At 35.7% G+C, this 12,875-nt stretch overlaps 1 protein-coding gene across 3 annotated transcripts; it reads right to left on the bottom strand.

Annotated features, from left to right (window-relative positions):
* Positions 1–672: 672 nt before the first annotated feature.
* On the bottom strand, positions 673–8,911 carry rnaset2 (ribonuclease T2). Of its 3 annotated transcripts, XM_037754465.1 has the most exons (11): positions 8,742–8,883; positions 7,906–7,965; positions 7,403–7,480; positions 7,140–7,194; positions 5,095–5,144; positions 4,611–4,668; positions 4,226–4,290; positions 2,980–3,093; positions 2,695–2,740; positions 2,464–2,538; positions 673–2,329 (listed from the first exon to the last, which is right to left on the bottom strand). In XM_037754465.1, the coding sequence occupies exons 3-11, from the start codon at positions 7,471–7,473 to the stop codon at positions 2,135–2,137; spliced, it is 729 nt and encodes a 242-aa protein (XP_037610393.1). In that variant the 5' UTR covers positions 7,474–7,480; positions 7,906–7,965; positions 8,742–8,883; the 3' UTR covers positions 673–2,134. The 3 variants fall into 3 exon arrangements, with proteins under 3 accessions (XP_037610393.1, XP_037610386.1, XP_037610397.1); XM_037754458.1 differs by lacking the exon at positions 7,906–7,965 and having other exon boundaries at positions 8,742–8,911; XM_037754469.1 differs by lacking the exons at positions 7,906–7,965; positions 8,742–8,883 and adding an exon at positions 7,691–7,868.
* Positions 8,912–12,875: the final 3,964 nt, after the last annotated feature.

The raw sequence follows: 12,875 nt of genomic DNA, 5'->3' as shown, positions 1-12,875 counted from the left end.
TGGGGTAGATGGGGTGGGGGGGCTTTATTAGATGGAAGCAGGAGGTAAAGTCAGGACTGCTTCTCTACCTGGGTCAAGTGTCCATAGCTGACGTGGGCTTTAATTTATTTCTAAAATAAGATTTCAAATTATTCAGCCAGGGTAATTCACCTCAAACGCTCAAACTGTGATTCCCAAACTTGGAACGTCACTAAAAACAGAGCTCATAGTGCTGTCTTCATTTGTTTGACAGGATTTGGGCCAAATTTAGAATATAGCCGGCACATAGTTTCAGGGCATTTTAGCACTATTGGAAATGTAATCAGATGTGTTCAGTCAATCTGCTGTGTGGTGTTGTGGGAGGAGATTCAGGATTATGGACTGGTGTCTTTGTCCCGGGAGGATTAAGGCTCTGTAAGGAGATCACGACATTAATATTCATACACACTGAGTAGATGTGAACACAGATAGACGGACAGACATAGTACTATTACTATACTATATTATACTACATGCGTAGACAGACATTTTGACATCCTGACACCACCGTCTTCAGGCAGATGGTCCTTCTATATTCATTCACCAAGCTCTACTTATAAATTGAATTCACTTTCAATTACACAAATTAAAATGCAAATAGATACACTTAATCAATATTGCATGTTACATAATAACTCACAGGCAACTAGAGGGCAGATTGACTAGATATTGAATGTTTTATTAACATTAAAAAAAGACAGTACAAATGTTCATTTCAGTAAATTTACACCACCAGCATTTGTCCGCTGTAATTAATTATAAGTATTCTTTTAGATTTCAGCTTACATTGAATTGATTTATATATGCACAAAAACAGCCATAGCCAACATAACAGCACCAACAGAAACAAGTCATTGTACAAATCAGATGGGGATTAAATAGTGTTCACCAAAACATTTGCTACATCCTTGAGAAACAGGTATTTTATCTCTACAGTAGTAGAGCATGTGTGACAAAAATGGTGCATAATGAACTCGTGTGACATCTTGTGTGATGTATTGGGCTTAGTGTGGGTTGTGAGGTTTCCATGGCAAAGTACTTGGGTTTTTGGACTCGTATCTACTAAAACTGTAGAAAGAACTGAAGCATTTACTCTATACACCATATACTGTAGTTACCTTCTAGTCTATACATTGGTTCTATATTGGGTTTTAAGCTCACAAATGTGACCAACAGTCCTCTTCCTGCAGCATAGACAGACCTAACCAGGCCTACAGCACAATATTGAATAATGGATTATGTACTTGGCAAACATCAGAAGCTAGCAAACAATAACTACCACTAGTGTATAATACCTGAAACCTGTGGATGTTGTTGAAAATCATCAATGTTTGTTTAAAAATTATGCTCCAAAAGCCCTCAAAAATATGCATATAACTCAATATTGTAGTGATTTAACAATGGAGATCACCAGCTATTTTGATGTATTAAATTAATTTAATTATAATGTAACTAAAACATCTAATTACCCCCGCAAAAAAAAGAGATGGTACTTAATAAGTGGCACTTAAGCACACAAATGTGGTATAAAATATGGCCAGATGTCACAAGATAATGCACTAGGCTTTGATATCTACACAACCTATAACATGAAGTAAGAGTCACCTGCAACACTGATGCAAGACTCCACTCATTTGCCAACAAGATACAGTACATTAAGTGTCCATCTTCCTGCCCGCCTGCCTGACCTGAACTCACCATGATGCCCCCTGTCGAGCCCTGCTGTGCACTATATCGGATTCAGTTTCTAAGCAAGGGTCGGTCAGGAAGGGACATAATTGCATTAAAGCACAAGGTATTAGTGTAGTGTGTGTCCTGGTCTTTGTAGGATGTAAAAAGAGCAATGCACTTTAAAGGAGATTTTTTTCAAGTACCTGTCGCAGCCATAATTTTCATGCAGTTCAAACATGTTTTCAGACTGCACTGATAGTGTGACGGTATTTTTGACATACATTATCATTTAAGTTATGATGTGAAGCCTGAGAAAAATAGAATTATAGTCAGTTTGTGCGCACGCGCTAAATCACAGTACAGTTGATTTGTTTGCATGTCTGTGTGTGTGAAAGTAGGGCTGTAGTGTGCTGTTGTTGCGTTTCAGTTTGGGCATGTATGTGTTTTATGGAAGAGAGGGTGGGTAGTAAACTGGCATATCATGGTCACACACACTGAACCCAGATACCCTGTCAACAGCAATGGTATTGTCCCAGTCTTCCCTGGATACTGTCTCCATGGTATGTCTCTCACAGTCCACGAGGGTGAAGTCAGGGTCAAAACAGATCTCAATCTGCCCCAGAGTCTGGAAATCATCATTCTGTGAAACACAAAAACACACAATTTAACAATCTAACAGACTGCCAGGCGAAATTTGACACAAAAAATGTACCTGAACTTTACCAAAAAGTAGGATCATGACTTCATTATTTGAATGAAATTAGGTGTTTATACCTTTGTCGGATGGGCACACTGGATCTTAGGTTTGACGTTGTAGAAGTTCTCTATGACTCCTTCAATTTGTGAAAGCTACACAGACACGGAGAGAAGAGCAAAAGTGAGGGGCAATATTATTACAGACCTTATTATTACGAGGCACTTGCATGCTTTATTCCTAACATAACATTAATATTTGATTAGATTTTAATATACCATGATTTAACGTTACAATATAAATAGACCTACTTTGTAGTAGTTTTCTGAAGGGATGATGTCAAACTTCTTCAGGATGCTACAATAACAGAAACAGATTTATATCTGAGGCTTTGAGGTGTTTATGCTTTTACCTAGAGTGACTTAAAATAAATACACAACAGTAGTCAGATTCTGTGAACCACACTGAGGACAGCAAACACACACATGGTTAACAGTGATCAAGAACATCGAGACAATACTAAGAACTAGAAAATGAGACATTGTTTCTGAGGAAAGAGGTGCGTGCAAGGGTGTAAATGTGTACACGAGCTGTACCTGTCCAAATCCAATTTATGGTATAGTTCCAGTGCCTTGCCGAAGTATTTATGTTGACTATTCAGAGAATCTGCTTTGGCTGCACATGTACCATGTTTGTGCCACTCATACTTCCTGTTGAAACAGACAAACAAATAGCAATAGGTTTCACAATGATTATAAATGATGCCAGGAATACACTACACGATAATGCTAATCTCCATATGGTTAATCTTTATGACTATACTCCGGAGAAATCTGAATATGATCATGTAGTCAGAGCTGGTTAACAAATAAATATCTGAGCACAGTGCGCTAGTCAACAACAGCCTATGAATGCCAGTTAATAAATGCATGACACTGCATTGTATAGTGTATTCCCTGCTTTATAGAGATTACATACACTATACTATAACTTATACCATTTAACAATATGCAGTAGAGTATCAAGAAGACATAAATGTCTGTATCGCTGTCAGAAAATAAGTGAATAGAAGTAGAAGTAAATGCTTGCAGCCATTTGTGGCTGTGAAGTACATAAAATTCATTCAGATCACCCACTATAAGATTTGTTTTTTTAATTATTCTTGGTCTGAAATACTGTATGTCTAAGATCATACACAAGCGTGTACATAGCATGGTATAGTGGAGTAAAGTACATTAATGTCGACTACTACAATCAGCATTTTTATACAGGAATAAATTTGTTATTAGTTAGTCATATTACTTGCATATCTGAATCCACTTGAGGATGCATTGACAAAACAGACAAACAATGCAGTTGTAAGATACATGTAAGAAAATGCTGATGTGGTAGTTAGGGCTGGGCGATATGGAGGAAATCAAATATCACAATATTTTTGTCCAAATACCTCGATAATGATATTGTGATGATATTGTAGGGTTGACTATTGGTGCTTTCACAAAATATTTAGACAATGAGATTTTTTATAAATAATCATCACTAAGTGGGTAAAGGCAAATAATATAATATCTAGAGTAGTCGTGAAAGTTCAGAAAAATACACCACTTTATTGTAATGCAGCCTTTAAAAGCAGGAAAAGACAACACTTTTGCCATATTACCATATCCAAAATCTGAGCTATATGTAATCTCATATCACGATATTGATATATTATTGATATATTGCCCAGCCTTAGTGGCAGTAGTACAGTTATAGTATATAACATAAGAACATACCCAACTAAAAAGGTGTCACAGACAGACTGACAGACGGAAAACATTGAAGGGTTGATTGATACAGTACCAGAATTCAGTAGAAAAGGGTTTAAGCAAGTCCGGCCAACTCTTCTTCATGTCTGGGAGCAGGTCCTGAGAACATACACCCAATAACAGAGTTGTTTAATCTATCAGTATACCAGCCAGAGAAAAAGAACATTAAATTGACCTTTCCAAATTTGGTAATGCCAAATTTTACAGTCTGTCTCCATTTAATGTGCTTTAGATTAAAAGAGCTTTCCATCTAGCTTTCTGAAGAAATAAGTATTCTCCCATTTCTTCTTTGTCCTGCCAATTGTCATCTGTGTAACTGGTGTCTGTTTGTTCTTCTTGATAAACTAAAGTGACTACTGATATACAGAAAGACTATATTAATTACTTTCAAGACACACTCAGCCTGAACAGTGTTGTACCTCTATTTGAGAAGAGTTGAAATGCCACGATGAATTACAGTCAATCCCTTTATCTGGCCTGGAAAACAATAACATTCACAATATTAGATATCTTGCACGCCCTGTGTTGCTCATTCACAGACAGAGAGAGAGAGAGTGAGAGAGAGAGGGAAGGGAAAAAAGACTTAGTAAAACAGGTATTATGACCAAGTAACAATTACCATGCGTTGCATTTCTTTCTCCAAGTAATGCACAATTAGATGTGCTTCATTACAGTCACTTTCCTAAAGCAGTTAGTGGAAAAGATAATACATCTCTGTTGTATTATTTTCAAGTTCTGAGCTGGTTTTTATTCTAATATTGTATATATTTAATATGTTGTAATAATGTACATTTTCAGAGATTTACTTTAAACTATTTTCTGAAGTGTTAATACCTAACAGGTTGTTTTTTAGTAACATCTGCCGACACTCTTATATGATTTAAAAACCACCATCACACATACCAGAGTCCATGTAGTGTCCAGAAGCTAATGTTGGCATGACAATGTTCCATCTGAAATGTATAAACATTTGTATTGTTATTCCATCTGGATGCATAAACCCAACACTTAACTCTTTATTAGTAATTAACATTCACTAATATTCAGCTGGCAGTGTCTCATTGAGCTGAAAAACAAAAATCTGTCATAAACTCAGTGAAGGCACATGAATTAAAAAAAAGAAGGTTGAAATGAATAGAGAGCTACTCGCCTGCAACTAATGATCATATCTATTACTGATTAATTTTGATTATTCTTAGACGAACCAATTATCCATTAATTGGTGGCACCACTAGCAATAGTTTGTTTGTAAGATATGAGTGATTGATGAAATGGACAATCACTTTAAAGATACAGTATGCCTTGCATATTGTATTTATATTGCACCTAGCATAAAAAAAAAAAAAAAAGTTCCTTCTCCAACTAAGGAAAGTCACACTGTCGAGTCGAAAGGGGAACTGCAGCAACTTTGTGGCTTTGCAGTTATTGGTCTACATGTACTGTATATTTCCTCAGTTGAGTCTTGGTATGTCAATTTCTAAAACTGTCCTAAAATTGCCTTGATAGAAACTTCTACTGAGAATGTTAGTTTGTCAATCATTAAGCAAAATAAGACCCAGAGCATTTCCCACCCCAAACAGAAACTTCTCATACCAAGACCAGTTGCCAAACCTTTGCTTCTGACACACAGCCAAACATATGACACAACAAAACCACGTCACTCGTAGGTTTGCACCATCAGAGGTTTCCAAGAAAGCAAAAAAAGTGCGGTCGAAAGCACAAAATAAGGATGTGTGTTTTGTATCGTGACTGGAATGGTTAAAACTGCATCTTCCCATGTTGAATCTTGCCGAATCAAACCACATTGCTGACATACAACAAGTCTCATGACTCATAAATAGAAATCACATGATATTAAAGGATTAATTGTTGACGCAGTGATAAAGTATAAAGGTAAGATTCTGGGGCAATATAAGAGGTAAACATCGTCTTAAGATGGGATAACATGTTATTAATCAATTAATCATAATTGTTGGATACATATTAAATATCCATACTACACTCAATTTGTTACAACAGGGGTATATTCATCTTTGATTGTGCAGAATTGGATCTAACCAGACACAGACATTACACTTTGGCTAGGCCCATACAGTAGATAACGTTATTGCTGGACTAAGAATGCCGCATATGAAAACATAAAGTTTTAATGAAAGGTGAGGCTCTGGAGGTGACTGTGACAACCAAAACCTGACTAATCAAACACAGGCTGCTGATAGATGCTTATCATGATACACTGAAAACCTTCTTCTCATAGACATTTAATAAAAATTCAGTTGAATATTAAAAACTGATTCAGGGACTTAGGTGAGTAACAGACTCTTTTCATCCTATAAATGAAAGAATAACAGAAGAATGTGTAAATGGAGTCAAATCTGGATCTGGTCCAATGAATCACAGCCCTTGTTCGCAGCAGATATTTTGACTTGACTTGGAAGGAGAAGCACAGGTGTTACTAATAACATTAACGATGGCTCCATGCTATTCAAGCAGCTTAATGGCAATCATCAATTTTATTAATTACACTTGTGCTTTACCTACTGTGATAAGTCGGATTGTGTTAAGCCCTATTGTATCTTTAAAAAAGGTCAAAATTAGGGATGTCAAGGCATTTTTTTAACTGATCACTATGCCAAAAAGATTACAGAGGGTTTTTTATTTCATAATTTGTTATATTGTAAAAAATAAAACGTTACAGAACAGCTTGGAAGCAGGCAATGTGTGTCTTAATGCAATGCAGAGCTATTCAATTGGCAAGCATATACATTGGATTGAGTTTAATAACTTTAAAGTAGGCTACTTGAAGTGCTCACTGTGTAGCTGTATTATCTCGGAAAATAGAAGTATCAGATCGGGACTCAGCATCGGCAGATACTCAATATTAAATCGGAGGCAAAAAAAAATAAACAAATAAAAGACTAAATAAATAAAGGGAGGCAGAAACTCACACTACAGAAGGTCTTTGGCCAGTGGTGGGTCAGGATCAGTTTGGTCCACATGTGTCTGAAATACACGCACACATACATTCATTTCTTAGTGGATTTCAGTTTGTTTGTTATTTATACAGAATGACAAGGACACAACGTTATCTATTGAGAGTTATGTGTTAATTTAATTAACATACAAATGGAGAGGCAGAAAATAGCAGCTCACTAGACCATCTACCATCATATTCATCTATATATACAGTATATTATGCTGCTGTACTTACGGAGGTGAAATCACAAAGGCAGTCGACAGGCCTGCTGCCAGGCACAGCAGAACGGGGGACCAGAGCCTCATGTTGGACCTAAAAGAAGATTTTTTTGTCAATTAACAGATGCTTTTATTCAGAACAACCCCAGGTTCCTCCTCCAACATCCACATTACAACAACATTAAAACAATGCCCAGTGTGTAGAATAGAAAAAAACCAAAAAAAAACCCATTTGTGACTGTGGAGAATTCATGCACCAAAGTACTTTTCCATAATAATGGATTTTGATGAAACCATGTATTACACAAATTGTAGATGTTAGTTAGCAAGAAAAGCAGACTCGTGCACAGTGATGGACAAAAAGAGAAAAACCGGTAGTGGCTTCAACTAGGGGGAAGTGAAAGGCAATTAAAACCTCATGTGACACCTTAATTAGACACTCAACAAAAGCCTTTAACATGCAAACTCTCGCTCATATACACAAACAACATAAAATTAAACCTTATGCACACATATTACCTGGGGCCAGTTTAGCAAACAGTACCCAAAATCCCATCAATCATGTAGGTGACAGTTGATCTATTTAAAAATATAAGAAATGATCTAATGCTGATTCTCACGGGATCTCTCAAACTGTGCAGTTATGAGTCAGGCTGAAGTTCCCACTCATGATGAAATAGTCAGTGCATGTCACAGCCTAGGAGACAACCACAACAACACATAATAGATGCACTACTTCATGTTTGTTTTTTTTGTTGTTTTTTACATTTATCTTTGATATTGCAATATATTGTTATTAATTGTTTTTTATTTGTTTGTTTGTTTTATTAACACAACAAACATTAATTACTTCTTAATTGTTTTCTTCCATTTACATGCATGTTCTTTTTAAATATCTATATATTGTAATTTGCTTAATGAATTGTATATATGTATTTTGTTTTTATATTTTTTATTTATATATTTTTATTTATTATTGAATTGACTCTTTGGCAATTTTGTTCACCTGACAGTCATGCCAATTAAGCAAATTGAATTAAAACAAAATAATAATTTAGTCCAGTTTGTGGAAATACATCCAGAAAGTTCCTGTGAAATGTGCCCTGCTACAAACAACAAAGTCAGCAACAATGCCAAAGATGTATTGATATCTAGGCCACTTCCTAGAGACATGAAGCAGCTCTATAATACTGCAGTGAGTGAACAAAACACTCACACTGAAACACAAACTGTCACGTTAGTTAACAAACAGATGGCAACTCTGGAGTCAAGTCAACAAACTAACACGTTTTCTGTAGTTCACATTAACTTAACCTAATCTAAAGTTACACATGCAATGTTTAAACTGGTCTCACCTTGTTCCGGATGTGTTGCAACAAAGACTTGTGGTTACTGCGCAGTTTATAAAGTAGAAAACTTCACTAGGTTGGAGCGACAGACGGGACACTAGAGTAACAAGAGAGCTGTCTGTTGTTTATGTCCCGCAGACGAGTCACTACCGGCCTGTCTGCTCAGCCAATCAGGAGCGCCGTAGACGTCATGCGTCATCACGTGGTAGGATGGGTGGGTTTGATTTACTGTCCGGTCCCCGCCGGCTGCTCCTTGTCCAGTAGCCTTGTAGTGACGTTGTGAAACCAGGTTCGCTGATGTGACAGTTTTGAAGCGTCCCTTTCAAGACAGCTTGCACTACAGTGTACAGTATTCGTGTCTAGAAGAAGGGAACCCCCAAGTTGCGAAACTCTTAAAGGTATAAAATAAGATAAGATAAGATGAACCTTTAATAATCCCCGGAGGGAAATTCAGGTGTCAAAGCAGCAACATCAGCAAACAGAGTGAAACACAGGAGAGGTAAAGGTATACAAAAATTATAAAAACAATAATGGAGATATAAAAGATACAGAGTGAATGGGTGAACTTAGTGTGTGCAGTAAATATATATTATATAATATAAATATAATAAATTAATATGCAACAATTTCCTAAAAAAAAACAATGTATAGACTGATAGAAAAATAATCAAATTCAAATAAGCTTTATTGGCATGAATATTCAGGTTACATTACTGCCAGAGCGAAATTACATATTAATGAATAATTACATTTTACAAGAAATACTCACAAAATAATCACAATCACAAGTTATAATCACAATCACAAGAAATAATCACAAAATAATCACAATCACAAAAAATGATCACAATCACAATATACCAAATACATTTTAAATATACATTCTTTTACGGATGTAGTTAATCAGAAACATGTTCGGAGCTTGTAGCACCTCTTATTGTATGGCAACAGTCAATATATCTTGCAGCTAATATTGCACATTGATTTTTCTCCCCACATAAGTATGGTATTTTCTGAGGATCGGGGAGATGGATGAACTCAGGATATATGTTATTTATTTTTTCAAAGAAAACATCTCTCACATCCTTATATTTCTCACAGCACAGTAGGAAGTGAGATTCTGTCTCCACCTCTTGTATAACAATGTGAATATAATGTAAATAATCCCTCTCAATCATCACTTATGCCGGTAACACTTCATTTTACAGGTCCGCAAATGTCATGGTAATTAGGTGATAATTAGCAAGTAACCAAGTAACCTATTTGAAATTTCTTTGGAATTACTGTCAAATTACCCCAATATTTGCCTCAAAATTAATCATTTATTATAAACATTATTTAATAATTATATGCCGCTATTTCCAAATAGCTGGTAATTTATTTAATACATTTCCAGGAAAAGAATACAAAGTTAATTGATATGCTTTATTTCCATGTCTGCTGGTGTAATAGATGATAATTAGCACATAACTTCTTTGAAATTTCTTTAAAAAACAACATTAATCATTACATTAGTTACCAGGTTACATTTGTGTAGACAATAAGTCACACAATGGTGAGATTTTTGCCTGATCAGAAGTGTCTCGTATTAGTTTTGGTTTTCCAACTCCAATTAAGAGCAGCGCAAAGCTGCTTTTCAAGCCTAAGGGCCCTATTTAATAATTTAATTATTTGATTAATTTTGATGTAAATATTGGGGTAATTTGGCAGTAATTCCAAAGAAATTTCAAATAGGTTACTTGCTAATTATCACCTAATTACCATGAAATTTGCAGACCTGTAAAATAAAGTGTTACCCTTATGCCCCACTAGAAGTGGAATCACTGTGAGTTCCCCTGTTCCTCTGTCTCTCCTCTGCTGTGTGCAATGGCTGTTGTGCTGCTATCAGTGTGCATCTGCCAGTTTGACCGAGGCACACAAACCAGGCAGAGAGGACAGCCTGCAAATTGGCACATTCTAGCAGGGTTTTGTGGAGTTAGTTGTGTGTATATTTGTGTTTTAGAACGTAACCGCGATGAAAAAAAAAAAAAAAAACTGTTTTATTTCTCTTATTTGCTGCTTTGTTCTCACTATCGGCGCTCTTCCTTGGTTCATTCTATAGCTCGCTTGAGGAGGAGTGCCCAACTTTGACAACTGTTGCATATTATACCTTTTAATCATAGTTTTAGAACCGTTCTGGTCACATTTTGTTTCATGTTACAGAAGCAATTATTATTAGAAAATATTACAATGTTAAGATCTCTGGAGATTAGTTTGGGGATACTGACGTACATTGAAGACAAATAATTAAATAACTAACTCAGATTTGATAAAAATGTCAGCTCTCTAACAAAACTGCATTCTGATAAACACAGTTTTAATGATTTTGGAGAGAATATACCAGATTAAAAGCCTGTGAACAGCATGCTTTGGCAACAGCATTTGGGAAATTTGGAAGCTGTGTCAACAGAGAATCAGTTTCACTATGTGCCAAAACTACTTAATTAATCTGTAGTCAGCTATACAGTGTTGTATTGTAGTTTTCAACAACCATACAACACACAGACGCGCTACATTCACAACATACTGGGGGATTATTATATATCTCCTTTGTTACTTTGTGCATTAATGTCTACAGCTGCTGCAGTGTTTGGCAAGCTGCCACCCTCCATGCCTCTAAGCTCAACAGAAATCATGTGACCTAAACAGAAGTTTACAAAGCCCAGTATGAACACACTCTGTAGTTAATGGGAAGAGACAGTTGATGTCATTTTCTGTCAAAAAGCCTCAGATCCTGTTCAGGGTTTTTTTTTTTTTCTTCCAGAAATGGTTGTAGTTTAAATAGTCTAAATGGAGAGACAGTCAGCTAAATGTATTGCATGTCTGCCCAATGTTTCTTCAATATTCAAATATTTAGTCAGACTTTTTCTCTTTGTTAAGTGCTCTGAACTAACGATTCATAATTTAAAGTTAATCGGACAGGCCTGACGTATTAAATGTACGAAGTGCCCAGGGGGGATTCCTTTTAAATAATGACTCATTATAAGCCAGTGTGTAAAATTAAGCATGTCAGGAGAATAAAATGAGATTAATTAATCTTGCTATGTCTCCAGGGACTGTAGCGTCAAAAGGTGTTGCCTGGAATAGTCAAAATTTCACAATATATTCCTGAAAGAAGCAGAGATTGATCATACAACAACTTCGCACATTATCAATTTTCAATGATTCCTTTTTTTTCAATGCTATTTCTTCCTCGTTCAACTTGCTAGACATTTAGCACCACCTCATTACCTTGGAGCCCTGGCTTACCAACGCCTCACTGTCAGCCAACAACATAATGTACTAAAATTATCACGGGGCTTTGGTTACAGAGTGTACTACCACATGACCAACAGAGGGCTCTTTTCGACCACAGACAGACGTCATTCCTGTTTCTACCACACACACACACACACACACACACACACACACAGAGACAAAAACTATGAATCTTACATAGACTGATTGAAGTGTATAAACCTTTTGCTCATTTAAGACTTTAAGAATTTAAGACATAATAAACCATTAATGAACAAGTCATATGTCTCATTTCAATGCAGGATGCTATTGACTCCTGATGACTCTTACCTCTCACATTTTAACCTCTCACAAAATGCTTTTCCTTTGTATTTATAATTTATTATAATATTAAATATTTTATTTGCGATTTCACAATTAAATAAACAGAGCGCTGCTTTCACTTCCATGTTGTGTTACATTCCACAAAAACTCAAAATGTTATCCTAATGTCATCTATAGTGGTAATTTGATTAAAAACACACAATTCAAATGATTAGGAAATAAATTATTTTATTTTTATTTAAATATTTGCTTTGATTAAAACATCTTGGAATTAGTAGTTTTAATTATATAGTATTAGCTGCTAGTGTTAGGAAGTTACACAGGTCATATTTCTCTCTCTAAAATCTATTTATGTTGCATATTTGACATTATTTGGTATTTATTTTTTTCTCATAAAAAAATGTGACATTTTGTAATGTTATAGGCTAGGTAATGCGGATGGGACCTTGTAAGTCCAAAAATCTATTCTACGTCACTCACACATCACACACTCCTCTCTTCCTACCACTCTCTCTCTTTCCTTTTCTCAAGTGTAACTAC

Source organism: Sebastes umbrosus, chromosome 2, assembly GCF_015220745.1.
Source record: "Sebastes umbrosus isolate fSebUmb1 chromosome 2, fSebUmb1.pri, whole genome shotgun sequence".
Taxonomy (NCBI): domain Eukaryota; kingdom Metazoa; phylum Chordata; class Actinopteri; order Perciformes; family Sebastidae; genus Sebastes; species Sebastes umbrosus.
Note: the sequence above shows the minus strand (reverse complement) of the source record. Positions and strands in the feature narration are given on the sequence as shown.

What these genes read in the sequence shown, in the direction of transcription:
- rnaset2 (XM_037754458.1), bottom strand. Translation starts at nt 7,473, where the DNA reads ATGAGGCTCTGGTCCCCCGTTCTGCTGTGCCTGGCAGCAGGCCTGTCG. An exon ending in GGCCAAAGACCTTCTGTAGT is followed by an intron (nt 5,145 to 7,139) that starts GTGAGTTTCTGC and finishes TATACATTTCAG; the next exon opens with ATGGAACATTGTCATGCCAA. An exon ending in CCCTTTTCTACTGAATTCTG is followed by an intron (nt 3,094 to 4,225) that starts GTACTGTATCAA and finishes CTGTTTCAACAG; the next exon opens with GAAGTATGAGTGGCACAAAC.